General features: G+C 48.2%; 1 protein-coding gene across 15 annotated transcripts in view; it reads right to left on the bottom strand.

Annotated features, from left to right (window-relative positions):
• Positions 1–9836: 9836 nt before the first annotated feature.
• Positions 9837–18367, bottom strand: part of RALY (RALY heterogeneous nuclear ribonucleoprotein) — a 79049-nt gene continuing 70518 nt past the window's right edge. For 4 of the 15 annotated variants that reach the window (XM_070485777.1, XM_070485779.1, XM_070485780.1 and 1 more), the window contains 8 exons: positions 18085–18349; positions 16340–16412; positions 16110–16157; positions 13870–14036; positions 13029–13142; positions 12652–12848; positions 11329–11377; positions 9837–10197 (listed from right to left, as the gene is read on the bottom strand). In XM_070485777.1, the coding sequence (XP_070341878.1) occupies positions 11333–11377; positions 12652–12848; positions 13029–13142; positions 13870–14036; positions 16110–16157; positions 16340–16412; positions 18085–18340 (900 nt within the window). In that variant the 5' untranslated portion in view covers positions 18341–18349 and the 3' untranslated portion in view covers positions 9837–10197; positions 11329–11332. Of the gene's footprint in view, positions 10198–11328; positions 11378–12651; positions 12849–13028; positions 13143–13869; positions 14073–16109; positions 16158–16339; positions 16413–18084; positions 18350–18367 lie in introns of all 15 variants that reach the window. The other 11 variants (XM_070485785.1, XM_070485786.1, XM_070485787.1 and 8 more) reach the window with 3 other exon arrangements.

The following is an 18367-nucleotide window of genomic DNA, read 5'->3' as shown; positions in this document are numbered from 1 at the left end:
AACTTGTGTTTTAGGTTTGAAAAAGGCCCACCACAAATGCTTTTCTATTTTCTGTATTAAAGTAGCTTTTTTTTTTTATTTTTTTTTTAAAGATTTTATTTTTTCCTTTTTCTCCCCAAAGCCCCCCAGTACATAGTTGTGTATTCTTCGTTGTGGGTTCTTCTTGTTGTGGCATGTGGGACGCTGCCTCAGCGTGGTCTGATGAGCAGTGCCATGTCCGCGCCCAGGATTCGAACCAACGAAACACTGGGCCGCCTGCAGCGGAGCGCGCGATCTTAACCGCTCGGCCACGGGGCCAGCCCCTGTATTAAAGTAGCTTTTGAATGTGACCATGAAACCAAGAGGTGATGCTGCCTGTGTGGTGCTTCTGGGTGCCTCCAGTTCTGCCTTCTGAAGAAGGGTATTTCTCCATTGAGCACAGGGGGAAAGATCTTATGTGTCTACTGTGATCTGCCTTGCACGCACTTCTTGAGAATAAGGGCATAGTGCTGCTCCTCACTTCCTTGTTGCCAGACTAAGTGGCCCAGGAGCAGTCACTCAGCCCTGAATGTCTTAACTATGTTGTTTTTAATCACTGTGACCCTTAATTTTGAGGTACAGGCCAAGTGTTGTAAAGCACCTTGGCCATGAAGCAGTGGAGAGAGCAGAGCATTCCCTTTAACTCAGTAGGTCCTGAGGAGACCACACACTGGCTAAGCTGCCACCACTGCCCTGATGAACTCAACTGCTGTTTATGATGCCATCTTCTGTCTTTTGTATCCACACCCACACAATTCCCAATGTTGGATGTTACTGCGTGAATAAAGCAAGGATCAGTGCCTCTTGTGTAATTAACTTTCCATTGCTTTTGCGTGTATGTATGTGTATTTCATTCATTTCTTTACTTCAGTGGGACCCCTTAGGGGAAGACACAGGACTTTACAGTTTGGTGACAGGTTGGCATACAGTTATGTTGGCAATTTCAACCCCAGTTTTTAACTTCATTCTCAAAACAGATTCTCTGGACTGATCCTGACCCTTTAAGATAGTTCCAGTTGAGGTATTTGGTTAAAATTGGATTGACTCTATATCAAACCCATTCAAAATGATGAGTTGCCCTAGGTTACCCATTCCCAGTAGCATCACTCTTCTGTCTCTACTACCTCACACTAACCACAGCTCGGCTGGAAGGAACCTTCTATAGAGTGACAAAGCAAAGGCAATTGAGGGTTTCTGATCAAGAGCCACCTTCTGGTTGTGAGAAGGGAACCAGACAGACCACCATTTCCAAAGTGTCTTTGGAAACTGTTGAGGAGTCTTCCTAATTATGCAAAGAAAGGGGGGCCGGAGGGCGGAGAAGGGTTCCATGGTAAAGTTTTAGACTAAACAGGTTCCATGACTGCCTAAGGAAAGTCTTTAGTATGCTGATGTGCATTTTCATGAGCACGTAAACATAGTTATATGTCTAATTGTTTAGACAACCCTCTTGACTTCATTACTGCCCACAACTCCACCTACAGAAAAGCTTAAGCTTTTCCTAAGATATCCTGCTGGCTCACTCCCACACTTCAGAGGCCCCTGCCCACTGCATGTAAAATACTGTTTCCCCCAGCCCACAATAACGTAGGCGCTAAGAGTTTTGTTCACTCATGCCTCCCTAGTGCTGAGAGCAAGCAGTGCCTAGCAAGTTGTAGGTGTCCCAGTATTTAAATGAGTTTCTTTAAAAGGAGCATAACATATGCAGACTTGTAGCCCCTTCTCCCTGCAACCATCTTGGAGGATAAGTGTTCTGCAGAAAAGATGGTGGGCTGGACAGCCTGGAAGAAGTGCTGCTGTGATGTCCTGGCATCCCCTATCCAGATCCTTTGCCCTGGCAGCACTAAGCTTTCATATTGTAACAGAACATTAGATTTTGCACTGTGTTCTTAGAAGTTGGGCTTTGTAGCATGTAGTATTCTTTTTTTAATTGAGAAGATGAATTTATAATTTACAATTTTTAATTCCCAGAATCCTACCACCATTGAACCTTTTAGTGTTAAGAGCATTTTTCCAAGTTAGTACAGTTTTCAGAATTTTTGAAAACCATTAAGAGTCCATCCGTGTCATACCATAGTTTATTAAATCAGTACCCTAATGGTGGGTGTTTGCTAATTCTTGATAATGCTGTGAGAATGGGTTTTGAACAGTCTGGAGTGGCAGTCCTCTGCCATTGATTATATCCTGTATTCTCATCTGTTCCCTTAGGCTGAATTCCCAGGGTCAGAGGGCAGGAGACTTTATGGCTGGTAGTACTTGTAAGCATATCCCCTTTTCCCAAAAGGTAGCCCTGCCGAGTGTACAAATCCTGAAGACTGTAGCTGTCATTCCATTTTTATGGTAACACTGGGTTTACTGACTTCCTGTAAAGACTGCTCTTGGGATGGTTGCCTGTCTCAAAATGATCCTGATATACCCTGCCACCCTTGCCTATAGGGGCATCAAACTCTCCCAAGGGTTTGCAACAGAGGCATAGTCCATGGAGCTTTGTTACATTAATGGTGTTACTCTTAGAAGGGACCAAACACTTGCTGGGTCCCCTGTAGCTGCCATGGCTCCTGTCCTTTCACACTTTCCCTGATAACATAAAATATTCCTGAACGCTCGTAATCATTGCCCCTTGATTTAAGCTTGGCTTTGAAGCCATTGGAGAACCCCTTGTTCTAAGGGGTAAGTATTAATGGATATTGCTCTTATTAAAAACCACCATTTTAATGGGCATCTTTTTAAATTATATTTGTCAGCTACAGATCTTCATGAGCTTTTAAATGAGCCAGAAATCAAATCAAAGCCAAAATATTACATGGGAAGTTGGCCAAACCTAATCATATACTGGGCAACAGCTTCAGTGTTGTAACTATTTTGGCCTTTGAGAATTATGAGTGCTTCATTTGAGTCCCAGACATACCAGTGCACTAGGAAAAATGCCTTATTTAATCAGCACAGCAACCCTTTCAGGTAGGTATATTATCCCCATTTTACAGATAAGGAAATGGAGACTCAGAGAAGATAGGCAACTCGTCCAAGGGGTCACATATGTGGTAAGTAGGGAGGCAGGATGCAGTCCCAGGCATTTGGGCTCCAGAGCTTGTGCTCTGCCTCTGCAATGCTGCCTCTCATGACTGTCATTTTCAAAAGTTATTACCTGAATGCCTGCAGCAAAAAGCAGTCCCTGCCCTCCAGGCACTTACAGTCTAGTGGAAATGACAGATGAGCAAACCAGTTGTAAATATAACCTGGTAAAGCTGTGACAGAAGTAGCACACAGAAAGGGCCAATGCCAACTCAGGTCAGGAAGGTGTCTTGAGAAGGCAACTTCTGAGCTGAGCTATAAAGGTAATGAGGGTTAGCCAGTGGGAGAAGACAAAGAGCATTCCAGGTAGAGAGAACACCACCACATGTAAAGGCACACAAGCCAGACAGTTCTTTCCACAATTAATCCCATGTGGCTTGAGAATAGAGGCCAGTTAGGGAAGAAAAAGGAAGGGGGCAGATCCTGAAAGGCTTAAATGCCATGCTGAGGGGTCTGGAATTCCACTAGGCAGTGAATAACTGATGGTGGTGAACAGGAAAGACTGATGGGAAGTAAGTGGCAGGAAGACTAGTTACGAGGTTACTGCAAAAGTCCAAGAAATAAAAAGGGCCTAACCTAAGGCAGTGGGATGAGAAATGGGTTAGGACCAAGACATACCATGGAAAAATTAACATGATTTGACAATTAGAGAGGAGTGGAAGACGCTAACATGGGCAACAGGGTGGACAGTGGTGCCATTCCCCAAGATGGGGGATTCGTGAAAAAAAACAGACTGGGGGCTGGACAGGGCAGGGTTCAACTGAGGTCCCTGTAGAGATCCAAGTGCAGCTATTAGATAGGCACCTGTATATATTCCCTGCTGCTCCTGGGGAGGACTGAGTTCAAGGTGGAGATTGTGGAGGCATGAGTATGGAGTCTCAAGCCATGGGTTCGGACAGCCAGGAAGCTGGAGAGAAAAATTAAAGAGGGTGGAGAGGTGCTGGCATAAGAAGAGTCAGCAAAAGAAACTGTGTCCAGAGGAAGAGGAAAGCCAGGAGAGACTGTTGTCACAAGAATCGAGAGAGGAATTACAGAGTTATTTATGACAGGGGCATGTGGGGACTGACTGCCTAAGTTTGTGTCCTGCCTCCACCTCTTCCAAATGACATGATCTTGGGCAAATTATTCAACCCAAAGTCTCAGTTTCCCAATCTGCAATATGAGATGAGTTATCTCCAACTCTGTGAGACTGTTGTGAGGGTTCAATAAGATAATGCAATCTGTGTTAAAGAATTCAGGACAGCACCCAGGAAATGCTAACATATATACATATATGTTATATCTCTCTTTCTGTAAAGTCAAATGCTGGAAGGGTGGAGTATACGTAATTAAGAACACAAAGGTAGATGCTGGACTGGATTGTTTGCATCTGCTCTATAATTATTTAGTAAACCAAGTCACATATTCCTTTTTAAAACCCTTATGGGCAAGGATGAATGAGACAGTCTCAGGCCTTAGCTCCCTGTGTGGTCAAGAGAGCTGGGCATTGGGGTGTGCAAGGGGTAGAGGAGATGCTGACGGTAGGGTTTGAGGGATAAGGGAGGGTTAGAAGGAAGTGGAAGGTGGAGAAGAGTTGGGGTCCAGGTCAGAAAGTGAGAAAGTAAGAATGGGTAACCCTGTCAGTTTCTGTTCTGTGCACCTAGAAGAGCCAAACTCATGCACTTGCCCAAACAAGACCTGTCTGCTGTACCTTTGTGGAAAGACACCCTGATCATCTGGGCTCCCACAGGAGGTGCACTCAGGCAGAGGTGCAGGGAGGGGTATTTGTGCACCAGGGGCCCACTCACCAGACAGAGGAGGGAGGTGTCCATTCATTGGTACAAGCAGGAGGGCCAGCAGGGCTTGCCCCATGGGCCTAGTGACCAGACCAACACACTACTCTTAGCTGCAATAACTCACAGACATTGGAACACCAAAAAGAGCTCTTCTTGCTATTATCTTCCTCTGCCTCATTTTTACAATATTCTATTCACGTTTTCTTTGTAAGCTGCCTGAAATACATTTTGGAACAAGGCGAGTATAAAAATAAGTAGAAAACAAAAAGAGTAAAGAAAATTATGCTCTTTTATTTTTTAAGAGAAAAATCACCTGAATCTGGATTAGGTAATAGTAAGTGCTCTCATTTATTAAATATTGTCATAATAAGGATGTGCTCTTTTCTTTTTCAGATGAGGAAGATGAGGCTCAGAGAGATTAAGTGACTTGCTTAACAACAAATAGTGTGGAAAGGAACTCAGTTCAACACAAAGTCTATACTCTTAACCCAGTCCCCTTAAAGTAGAGCAAGCTACTTAACCTCTTTGAGTCTGTTAGTGTTCTGGTTATCTACTGATATAGAACAACTCACTCCAAACTTAAGTGGCTTAAACAACAACAATCATTTATTATCCCTCATGGTGCTGAGCTTTGACTGGGGTCAGTTAGGCAGTTCTTACTAAGTTCTCAATCAGACTAGTGGCTTAGCTGGAGGCAACTCGAAGGCCTCCTCACTCAAGTCTGACAGCTGATATGGCTGTCAGCTGGAACATGTACACATGGCCCCTTCCATGTGGCCTGGGCATAGTGAGTGGCTGGGTCACGAGATACAAGTGGAAACTGCTAGTTCTTAAGAGCAGGACTGGGAGACTGGTATAGATAGCATCACCATCATCACTGTATTCTATTGATCAAAAAGTCACAGAGTCTAGATAAAGGGGAGAGGATATAGACTCCATCTGCCAATGGGGCCATGTCCTTTTTAGAAGCATCTACAAAATCTATAAAATGGGCACAACCACATAATGAAAACCTGAAGCTTTTGGCAACCCAAGCCTCCTTTCTTCCAGCACTAGAACTCAAATTTTCCTTTTGGGGATTCTCCCTTCTCCTCTGCTCTCACAGGCCCTGTGGCCCATCCTCCGCCACCACTTAGAACCTGCCTGAGAACGACATCAACAAGCTAAGGAATAGAGAAATTTCTGATGGCAGTTCTTGAACCCCTGGGTCTGAGTATCTACCCCCGGACTTTTCAATTTGTGAAACAGTAAACTTTCTCCTGCTTAAGCACATTTGAGTTCAGTTTTTATTCCTTGTAACCAAAAGTTCACACTACACCAGGAAGCGGTTTATTGTTATTATGGGATAACTCCATTATGAAGAATGTGTCCATGGCGGGCGGGGGGGGGGGGGGGGGGGGTTAATTTGTCCAAAGCTAATCAACGGCCCAATTGGGATTCAAACCCAGGATGCCTGGCTCAGAATCTTTCACCCTGCTCTACATCTGTATTTCTGTGGTCTTGACAGATGGCCCCGTGAATAGTATATGATGTCCTTATGGGAAAGAATATAACCTGGCCAGGGTTGGCTAATACCTACACTCACATAACCACATTTCAATTCCTTGCCCATAAAAAACATGTCCAAACTATCATGTTACTATTTCCTAATACTAAAGACTGCTCCAAATCCTCAAAAAGCACTCCAGCAGCTGCTACTAAATGTTCTGAAATGGCAAGTGAAATGAGGCCTGAGATAGACTAAAAACAAATTATGGCCTTATTTTGAAGCTCCTCAAATTAAGAGGAATTGGGGCTTGGCTATGCGACTTGCTTTAGCCACTGGGACCTTATAAATATGACACAAGCAGGAGCTTGAAGAACACTTGCGTATAGGGGCTTAGCCTGTATTGCCTGCTAGATGCTGGAAACATGTGGGCTAGTTGCCCCTGTTGCCCAGCCAACCACTTGACAAGTGGGTGAGGTTACCTGGAACCAAGCAGCCCCCAGCCAATCTGCCAGCTCACTTCAGCCATGTGAGAGTCCAGCTAAGTAGAAGAACCACCTGGATGAGCACAGCCCAAATTGCCAAGCCAAAGAATAGGAAGCTAACAAAGGTTTATTAAGGGTATTAAATTTCAGGGTGGTTTGTTAACAGCAGTTAAGAACTGATATAAGGCCCATTTACTATCCCTGATTTGGCCAACCCCTCATACAGATAAGGAAAGACTTGTCCAGGGTCACAAACCTTATTGGCAGCACACAACCCAGTAAACCCACTGGCTGGGATATTCCTTCAAGCTGGCTGCTAGGACGACAAACAAGGCTTCACATCTTGAAAACATCTAGAGAATATTGGTCCTTTGAGCAGAATCTGGTATCACATTTCTTCACCATCTCCTTTTGGTTTTCAGAGGTTGGACAGAAAAATTATAACTATTGAGCAATGGAATGGAAAATCTTTCCTGGCCCAAGACAGAGAGGGTGGGCATGTGGACACAGGATTTTGTGGATGTGAACCTCCCAAGGCTCAGGAGCCAACTGTGAGCTTTCCCAGGGGCTTTAGTAGTTCAGCAGCTTTTCTGGGGTGCTGGAGGGGAATTCCATTCTCACTCTGTCCAGGATATGTCCTGGCACCAGGGTGATTAAGCAGGGTCTCTGGGTAGGGCAGATGCTTCCTGTCCTGGAAGGGGTCTTCCCTGTTCTTCTCATGACCCTCTATGCTTAGCATACTAAGGAAGCCCACGGCCCCCACTGTTCTACCTGTCCCCTAAGCTCTGAAAAGTGAGTTCCTCAGTCAAGCACTACTGAGTGGGGCCTTGTAGAGTCTGGGAATGTTATTACAGTGCAACGTGCACAGAGCACTAGGCTCTGGGGACACAAGAACACAGTGCCAGCTCTCAGTGTGAAGTTCATCAGGCTCCAAAACCCCTTCTTTGGACTTTGCCCAAGTCCTTGAATAGGTGGGGACATGAAGACCTGACCAGGTATACAAGTGGGTCTGCTAGAGCTGGGCTCTGACCTGCTCGGCAGCAAGGAAGATTAGAGGTTCAGGAACTGGAGGGGTATGTTCCACCAAGGGCTCTTAAGGAGGGATGAGACACTCCCTGTGGACCTAGCCCCTTCCTCTGGACACCTTCTTAGCCTGTCCAGACTGAAGCCTTTCGTTTTGACCAAGTTGGGCCAGGTCCCAGCCCAGTTCCAAGGGCTATTTTTCACCCCAGGTCTGGATCTCTCAGACTGAAAGCCTCAGCCTCTACTCTTTCTCCCCTTGCTGCCTAGGGTCCCTGGCAGGCAGACATATGGGGACTGTGATCTCACTAGGCAGCTAAAGCTCCGAAGGGGCAGAAATATTGCTCCAAATCACACCAACAGGTAATGGCCAAGCAAGGATGGGAGTATTTGGCTCAGCTGTGGGTCCAGAACTCTGACTGCCTTGGGGCTGGCTAGTCAGGCTCATGCATAGCTTGGGAACACAGAGCCACACTTGGGCTTCAGACTGCTGGCCTGCCAATGGCAGGCAGGAGGGCTGCCCAGAGAGGGAGACATGAGACAACAAAGACTTCCCTAGGGAGACTGAGCACTGAGCACTGTCCCAAGCCCAGGCTCCATCCTCTACCAAAACCTGGAGCCAAAGCGCAGGTGGAGGTTTGGTGGAGGCTATGTTGTAGAAGCGTTGGTTTGAAATTGGGGATTTTCAATAAGGATTCTAGCAGGCCTGAAGAACATGTCAAGATGGAAGGAAGAGCCCAAACCCCTTTCTGATGATGGGATTTCATTCCCTGTGTTGGAGAATGCTGTCCAGAGGAGAGAATAAACAATTCTCGAAGAGCAATAGGGCCGGTCGGGGAGACTTCTCAGAGGTGGTGACACTAGAACAGTGGCTTAATGATGAGTGGATATTTCCCAGGTGGAGAAAGTAGGAGCAAGAAGAGTACATGCCAGGCTTGTAACAGCATGTTTCTGGGTGCTTGCCCACCCACGGCACCATACCAATGAGACTAGGCTAAGTGGCCACACTTGTATCATCCAGTTCACTGGACCAGGGAGGGTACTTATAACCTATGAGTGATTAAAAAAGATTTGCTGTGGAAGTTGATTCTCTCTTGGGAACTTACACTTGGGGAAATTGATCAATTTGTGGTGAGGAATAAAGGGGAAGGGGTGAAGTTAAGACAGAAGTGGACGTTGAAGGAACCTAGCCAGGTGCTAGAGAACAGAGCAAATGTCTAGACAGGTGGCCCAGGATATCTGCAGACAGCCCACATATATCCTGATACCAACTTCCTATTGCTTGAAGTGACTAGAGAGAGGCTCTAATTCTTGCTGCCTATAAGAGCAAAGGGCTTGTTTTGTGTGGCTGTGGTGTAAGGTTTGTGTAGGGGTCAGGAAAGAGAGGTGGGGGCAAAAGACAGGAGAGGCCAGGGCAAGTAGGATCATGTACCCCACATTTAGGAGCTGGCATTCTGTCCTGATGGTGAAAAGTTAGTCAGGGAAGGGACAGGATTCAGAAATAACACTGTGGTGGCCACTGGCCTGTGGGAAATAGGGCAAAGAGAAGCTGGAGGTTGGGAAGCTGGTGAGTGGATGAAGCCTGAGTGAAAAAACACAGTGCCCTAAACCAGGACAGAGAAGGGGAGGAAGCGGCAGGTTGTAGAATCATTTTAGAACCGGGAAAGATCAGACTTAGAGAAGCTGACACCTAGACCTACTACTGCCTGACAAGTGGGTCACAACTGCTTGGCACTTCAACCACCAAGGTGTTCTCATGGGCACTGGCACATCTGACCCTCCCCAATAACCCTACTGGCCATTTTTATCTCTACGTTATTTGTGGAAACCAAGGCGCAGACGGATCAGTATTAGGCACCCTAGACAACACTCCCTGGAAGGGAGGAATGAAGGAGCGAACAGAAGCGGGTACAGCAGACCTGATCTCTGGTTGGACAAGAAAGCCAGGGTACCTTCTTCAGAAAACACAAACCATCCCATCTCAGAGCAAGTTGGGATCCAATCTCTTTATTGTCAGAGTCCCCTCCCTGTGGCTCCCCCTCTCCAAACCTATAGAAAAAACCCAAGCCTGGGAGTGTCCTGGGGAGGGGAAGCAGCGTGTGGAGAAACCTCTGTGCTCTGCCCTCTGGCCTGGGCAGTCCTGACAGGGAGAGTACGTGAGGAGACAAGGCCAGAACTCCACCTGCAGAGGCTGTGGCACTGGCTGGGATGTGTGGGGGAGGAGGTGCCTGCTGCCAGCTCTCCTCTGGGACCCGCTGGGGGTGGAATCCAGGCGTGGGTGCCCAGCTTGAGGCCTGGTACAGTGCATGCCCTTCTCCTGCCGGTGGCCATCGCTCCTGTCAGGCTGAGAAAGAGAGAGACAAAGAAGAGACTAAGGGATTGGGAAGAAGGACGGGTGGAATGGTGTTTGCTGTTTGCAGACAGATATATATGCCTGCACTCTGGCTCTGGCCTCATAATTTTCTGGCCATGCAATCTTGGGCAAGTCTCGGTCCCCTGAGCCTCCATTTCCTCACATGAGCCCCACACTCTACCTGTGAACAGACTTAACAAGGTAAAATTTAGCCTCCCTGGTAAAACCAACCACGAAGCTCCAAGAGGAAAGACTTCACATATAGAATTTCCTAAACTTAACCGTCTGGGAAGCCTTGCTGGAGTATCTCAGAGCATGAATGTGTCATGTGTAAAGACACCTCTGTTGGGTGGAGGCCTTCCTCCACCCAAGCCAGCCTTACTCTGAACATGGCCCCCAAAGGAATGGGGCAGAGTTGGCAGAGCTGGTGTGGCCTGGCTTCCCTCTAGGGTGGGACAGAGCAGGGTGGTGAACACAATGGCCAGAGACTGGGCTTTGAGGCCACACAAGACTGAGTTCAAATCAGGTTGGGGCAGCTTCTGCCATACAGGGCATTTCCTCCCAAGAGAATCACATCCCAGTCCTTAAGCCTGGCACAGTCATCACCCTCTGATGATGAACAGCTCTCTCTCCCTACTATGCAGAGCTGGGACTGCAGCCACAGGAGGCACCTGGCCATTTCCCACACGTCAAGGACTGCTAGAACTCTGGGCCTCAGCTAAGGCTGTTCCCTCAGATGCTTCTCCCTCAATCCTGAATAGGCTCAGCTACACCTCACCTCTTCTATCACACCCCTCTTTGACCTTTGGCTCTGTAGCCCCTATCATCCCGCTCACACTGGGAGGGAATGGTCTGTGTCTTCCTCTACCAGACTCGGAGCTCCTCAAGGGTAAAGACAGGCAACATGGCTCAGAGTTTGCCAAGGAAACTCCTGCTGGATGGGCCCAGCTAGCCCATTCATGACTCCTGTTCCCAAAGCCCACCAAACCCCAACCACAAAGGGGTGTGGCAGGATGAGGATGAAGCAGCCTTCATTGCTGGGCACAGCAATACCCTGCCAGGTCTGCTTCATTACATGCCCTCCACTTTTCTTCACCCCTTGCCCACCAGGACCCCCCATACCTGCTTACTGCAAGGCCCCATCCTCCGCATCTGTATCCTGGCTGTGCTCCTGATAGAGAGGAGGCAACAAGAGACCACACATCACTGACTGCAAGCTCTGAGTCCTGCCCTGGGGCCTAGAGCACATCTGGAGACCACACTCAGAAAGGGGGAGAGACAGCCGAGGGGAATGACTATGGGACCAGTCTAAACAAGGCAGGTTTGGGATCCCAACACAGTTGTGTGAAGGCCCCTTAGGAGATAGAAAAGATCAGTCAAGGAAGTTCCAGACATGGCAAGGGTACACTTCTGCATAGAAAGACCTTCTGTGACTGGAGCAAGCTAAAAGCCTGGTAGACTGGTGGGCTCCCCATTTCTGGGGCATCTAAGCCTTCATTAGGGCCTTTACAAAGACTACTATGCCTGAAAGAGTAAGGTGAAGTATCAAGCTAGGTTCAAAGAAGGAGAGATAAGCTGGGCATGAGGAGGCGAACTTCTTAATTGTTGTGGCCATGAGCCCATTCGTCCTTGCACCAGAACTCAGCAGTGATGAAAAGGAGAAAGTTCCAGACCCAGAGAAGAAGTCCAAGCTCCAATCCTGGCTTGGCCTTTATTAGCTATAAGGCCCTGAGCAAGCTACTCAACTCCTCTGAGCCTCAGTTTCTTCATGGGGTAAATGTGGGAAAACTAATACTTTGCACAGTGCAGGGCTGATGTTAAAGTTAAATGAAGTTATAAAGGGTGGACTACAGGGTCTTGTGTTCAGTGAGTGTTTGTTAGGTAAATGAGTAGTAAGCACACAACAGATAGACACTCAGAAACTGGTCTACCTTCCTATTTAACATAAGCTCCTTGACAAATGGCTTCCCAGCCTTACTCTGAAGAATTCCAATAACAGACTGGGAGCTCGCCCCCTCATGAGAGCGCCTGTATCATGCTCAGGCAACAACGGCTTTTAGAAAATCTTCAGGTGGAGTAGATACCCACCTCCCTGTGGCTTCCCCAAGTAATCCCAGTCCTGCTCGCTGGAACTCTGCAGACCATGTGTGCTCCCTTGAGCCCCTGACTCTTCCCTTCTCCAACTCACATGGAAGAGTTTAGAATGGACCCTAGGCTTGAGAGAAGTTTGTCCCAGTCCTCAGTGGGACTTCTGACTGGCGGCTGAAAGAGACAACTACTCCCTGGTCATTCTCCCTCTTCCTCACAGGACTAGAACCCCTTGGAAGGAGGAAGGAGGGAGCTCACAGTGGGGCCAACCAGCTCAGAGGTTCCCCCTTCTTCTGATGCCCTCCTGTAACTAGGAGTGCCAAGTCTGGTCCTTGCCCCTCCCAGCCATGCCCTCACCAGCTCTTCCTCGCTGTGTGTCAGCAGCCCCTCCTCATCACCGTCGTCTCGAGCCTGTGCTTCTCCCTGGGGTGTGACTGCGACAGAAGCTGTGTCCTCTTGGGGGGCTGGTGGCCGACTGTTGCCACCACTACTGCCGCTGCCGCTGCCGCTGCCGCTGCCACTGCCACTACCACTTTCACCCTTCTTCTTGCCATCTTGAGGGTGAAAGGGTGGGAAACAGGGGAATAAAACTCAGCCTGGGGTAGGTGTCGAGGCCAGTACCTTAGCAGAAACTAGGCCTCAGCGCGGTGCAGGTGGGATTGGAGGTCACAGCTCCCTCTCTGCCCAGGGCACTGTCCTCCCCACACTCAACCCTGTGCCCCTGGGAAGCTGACCTGGGTTGGCCTTCTGCTCTTCAGCAATCTGCTCCAAGCGGCCCAGCAGGGCATCAATGTTGGACTTGATCTGTGCCAGTTCTGTCTTGATGGCCTGCAGCTCACTGCTCTTTACTGGGAGTGAAGGGAGTACAGGGTTGTCACATGGAGACTGGGAGCTTGACACTAACACAAGACCCTAGCCCCATGCTGTCAACTAGGAAGGCAGGCCAGTGGTCAGAACTGTCCTTGTTCACAGTTCTTTTTCTGGACAGGGAAAAGGCTAGAGCTGCCTGTGGCTTCCCCCTGAGACTTTCTGGAAGCCATTCCTACAGTGACCAGCCCACTCTTCTGAACCTGTATCTTTTCCCCGACTTCTCAACTCTGAAAGGGACTGGGGATGAATAAGAATACAGGTGTGTGGTGTGCACCTGAGCAAGCATATGTGTCTTTGCTTGTGTTATAGGGTGGTGTCTTTCAAGGTGTGTAAATGTGGCTGTTTTATAATCAGATTTCCTGATTATAAATCAGGTGCCTGATTGCAGCACGTGCACTCCAGTGAACATGGAGTAGCAGGCCTGTGTAGACCTGTCCTTGTCCTTACTAGAAGAAAGATGACACCATCTCCTCACTGGGCTCCACATCATAGTACTGGACTCTGTGCCCAACCAAAGCCCCTCCTCCTCAAACGTCAGCCTTTTCCTCTTAGAAATGCATGAAAATACTCACTCGGTTGTGTTAGAGCTGCAGAACTGTGGGAGATTTGTTCCTTTATCTATTTTCCAATGTAAAAAAATGTGATTCTATTATTTTGCTAATTACAAAAATAAAAATTATCTAGGAAGAAGATACAGTCACTCACACTTGATCTTGGCTGAGCTGGTGGTGATGGCTGTGGAGCGGGCAAAAAGCTTGACAGGAATGGTGGTTTTGACACGTCGGACCAAGGGGACTGTGACCCGGGGTCGCTTCACGGGGACTGCCCGGGGCACTGGCACAGGTGAAAGGCGGCCCCGATAGTCGAAGAGCCTGTGAGGGCAAATGGGCCAGAGGCTGCAGCATGGCCTGTGGCCACCAGGTGGCACTGTGACTCTAGACCAATACATGTCTAGTTGATTAACGGCTGGGCAGCCTGCACTACGCATCTCTGCCGGCTCCCAACAAGCCCTAGGGGGTAAATAGGAAGGCCTTTCCTGACCCTAATAGCTGCTAGGATCCTCACTACATCCATCTTTCCTACCAGCCAGGCCAAGTAAGGAGAGAGGATTTGGCTTGTGATAATGGTTACAGTCCCATTCAACAGAGGAGTAAACTGAGACCAGCCCCAGAAAGGAGCCTTCCCTAGATCACTCAGACACCTAGGCCTGCTCTATTACTGGACCTGGCTTCTGCTCAGTCCAACTGCCACCCCAATCTCTGGAAAGAGCTTGCAATCTCTCTAAAGCCACACAAACCCCCAACTGAGAAAAGAGAGCTTTGGGTGTAGGGGTAAATCCCTAAGCCTGCCTGAGCCTCAGTTTTCCCATCTGCCTAATGAGGATGGCTACCCCAAATTCTGTGCTCCACCTCAAGGTCACTATGAGGGTAGACCATGAGAGAACTTGGTTAAAAAAACTTGGTTAGGTGTGATAGGTGAAAGGTCAGGGTACTGAGACACTCAGCTCAGGGGCCTAAGACATCAGAGGCACGAGGCTGGAATCCAAGACCCTTTCCTCATTCTGGGCCCCCTTAATCACTCCATCCTTCTTACTTTCTTTAGAGATGAAAGGCAAGAGGCCCCCCAACTATCAAGGTTAGGCAACTCGAGCAGACCCCTGGGCTCCCAGACTGTATGCTGCCCCCTCAACACTATCACCCAGCCCCCTCCAGAGGGGGCTTCTTTTCCTGCTGATCAGGCAGCAGCTCCGTGGGCTCAGTAGGGCTCACCACATCTACTGCTACTACCTTTCTGCAGGGAACAGCAGCCTGGGGGTACACTGTGGGATCACTTTCCTGATGACAGCCAGGAAACCTACCATCACTGAGCAATTCAATGCCCCAAGCCTTGGCACTCCTTTGTTCAGGGAGCCCCTGCCCTGGGGTGGTGATGGCTGGAGACAGAGAGTCTCTGGTAATGGACCCACTTCCAGACCCTGCATTTCTGCCCCCAAGGGGAGGGGGCGGCTCTGGCCTTGGTCAGAATCACTGAACCACAGAATCCCCGAGCTGGAGGAACCCTGAGGGATCACTTGGTGCATGCCCATTTCATACACAGGGAGGGAATTTGCCCAAAGTCACACAATCCATTCAGTGGCAGAGCTCAGATTAGCACCCAGGTCTTCTGTCTCCCAGGCTAAGGCACTTTATACTACACTGCACTATCGCCTGAAACCATTCACAGGTGAGAAAACCGAGGCTCAGAGATGTTCTATTCTTCCTGGACAGCCTGGGGCAAGCCAAGCAGGAGTGGGGGAGGAAGAGAAGTTTGGGCCAGAACCCACCATGATTTCCACTCAAGAATGTAACTGGTATCATGGAGTGCAGCCCACAGCTTCAAGGGTAGGTGTGGGTAAGCTTGGGGGTGGAGGGTGGGCCACATAGGCTACCAGGAACTAATTCAGACCTCCAAAGGGCTGCTGGCCTCTTGGCTACAAATATAAGGCCAAGAGGCTCAGCCTGAGCTCTGAGGTTCCTTCCAGCTGGCTGGGCACCTCAGAGAGGTACGGAGACTGAACAGCAGAAGCATGATGGCTCAAACTACCTGCACCCAACCCTGCATCCTGTTTAGTATTCCAAACTTGCTACATTTGTATATCCCTTAGCTGTCCAGTTCCATCAAATCCCATACCCCAGGATTACGAGGAGGAAGGGCGGTCAGAGAGTGGGAGACAGTGTGGGATGGGAGACAGTGTGGGGTGGGAGGAGTGCTGGCCTGGGCACCTGCAGAACTGGACCCTAGTCCTAGCTCTGCCACCAACTTGTGAAGCAGCCTTGGGTAGATGCCTCTCCACACCTCTGGGCTTCAGTTCCCACTTGGAGGACTGAGTGGGCTGCACCAGCAATTTCTCAGGACCCTTCCAGCTTGGCTGTTTTCATGCCTGGGCACGCCCCTCCCCTGCTCACCTGTCGTAGAAGTCGTCCCGGTAGTAATCATAGTCAAAGCTGTAGCCACTGGGGAAACAAAGGGGAGAGGGCCAGGGCTTAGGGATGGCCACTCAGCCCACTCTCCATAGGCCCTCATCTCCAAATGCCTCCCCAGATTTTATGCTGGGCACACCGTCACGACTAGTATTCACTCCCTCTGTAAAATGAGAGACCAATCCCACCCAGACAGACAAGACAGAGTGCCCCACCTGTATATGGCAGATGCCGCTCTCTTCAACCCCTTGGGCCTGTTGGGCTTGGGCTCTCCAGCCATGTTGATGTCTGTGTGGAGGGAGGAGGCAGAGTCAGACATTGGCAAGACAGCAGGGTGCCCATACACATATCACCCTCATGCATGTGCACAGCAATTTGTGTTTACATGATGTACACATGGACCTTACTCACTAATACCGCCAACAGAGCAGAAGTCTTCACACGTTAGACTCATACGCACACATCACATGGACGTGCTTATTTACATATTCATATACATTCAGACACACGCATGCTCACTCACAAACATATCATTCTCACACCACGTACATCACACATATATGCATTCTCAAGTACACACATGAGACACACTGTCACACACATGGTCACCCACAGATAATATACTGAAGAACACTCAGACCTGACTCCAACATCATATATAAAACTGCCCATACACAAATTAGCCACTGCCATTTCATGCAAACATTCTACTGAATATCTTTATGCCTAGAACAGTGCTTAGCATAAAATCTCAATAAATATTTGGTAAATAAATATACGCATATTTGCTTACATATTCGAGTATATTCTGACACACATTCTACATATATAGACATTCTAAGGTGTATGTCCACATATCCTCCACATGTTCACTTACATCCACCTACCACATATTCAAGAATACATATATACATATCCCTTCTCAAATAATCACATATATGCAGACATATGTGCACATACACGAACACTATACACGCTCCAAGGTAGAGTACCAGCATAGCTACAACACATGTATATAACACCAAGGGCAAGGGCACCTGCTTCACCTTGTGCTTCCAGACCCTCCTCATGGCTCTCAGAAAGGATTCTAACCTAAGCCATCTGTAGCCCAATGTAATAGGCTGTGCTAGTCCACTCTGTTCCCTTTCTCTGGGGAAACTGCAATTTAAGTGGAACCACAAGGCTTGTCAAGAGTCACTGTGAAAGCAGGGACAGAACAAGGAGTGTTTTCCAGAAGCTTCTAAAATTCTCCCCTACAGGCAGTGATTTTATAACTACAGATCTTCTTTGACTTATGACTTTATCAACCCGATAAAGTTGAAAATATTTACTGAAGGTTGAAAATGTCAAGAAACTCATCATAAGCTGAAAACAGTGTAAGTGTAAGTCAAAAATACTTTTAATACATCAAACGTACTGAACATCATAGCTTAGGTTAGCCTACCTTAAACATGCTCAGAGCACTTACATTAGCCTACAGTTGGGCAAAATCATCTAACACAACACCTACTTTATAATAAGGTGTTGAATATCTCATGTAATTTATTGAACACTGTACTGAAAGTGAGAAATGGAATGGCTGTATGGGTGGAGAATGGTTGTAAATGTATTAGTTGTTTACTCTTGTGATCACATAGCTGATGGGAAGCTGCGGCTCACTGCCGCTGCCCAGCATCACATGAGAGTATCACACCATCATACTGTTACCCCAAGAAAAGACCAAAATTCTAAGTACAGTTCCTACTGAATGCATATTGCTTTCGCACCATTGTAAAGTTGAAAAACTATAAGTCGAATCATCCTAAGTTGGGGACTGTCTATATTTAAGTTACAACATCTCAGACAGGGGTAGTAGGTAGTAGTGAGGGAAACAGAAAAGGGGCTAAGAGAGAAGCCACAGAGTGAAGGCCAGCACCTGCTCAGGAGAATACCAGGAGTAGGGCCAGGAAGAGACACTTACCCAGGGTTTGCCCGGCCAGCACCCGCCCATTCTCTCCCAGGACAGCTGCCCGGGCATGGCGCTCATTGGCATACTGAACAAAGGCATAGCCTTTGTGCACAGAACAGCCGGCCACACGGCCATACTTGGAAAATATGGTCTCCACATCTGACTTCTTCACCACAGCTGTGTTGAGGTTTCCAATGAAGACCCGAGAGTTGATGGACTTTGGGTCATTCTTGTTGGTTACATTGCTTGTCTGGATCTTCAAAGACATGGTGACCACCTGAAAAGAGAGAGCCAC

Source organism: Equus asinus, chromosome 15, assembly GCF_041296235.1.
Source record: "Equus asinus isolate D_3611 breed Donkey chromosome 15, EquAss-T2T_v2, whole genome shotgun sequence".
In the NCBI taxonomy this organism is placed as follows: domain Eukaryota; kingdom Metazoa; phylum Chordata; class Mammalia; order Perissodactyla; family Equidae; genus Equus; species Equus asinus.
This window is presented reverse-complemented; position numbering and strand designations above follow the sequence as displayed.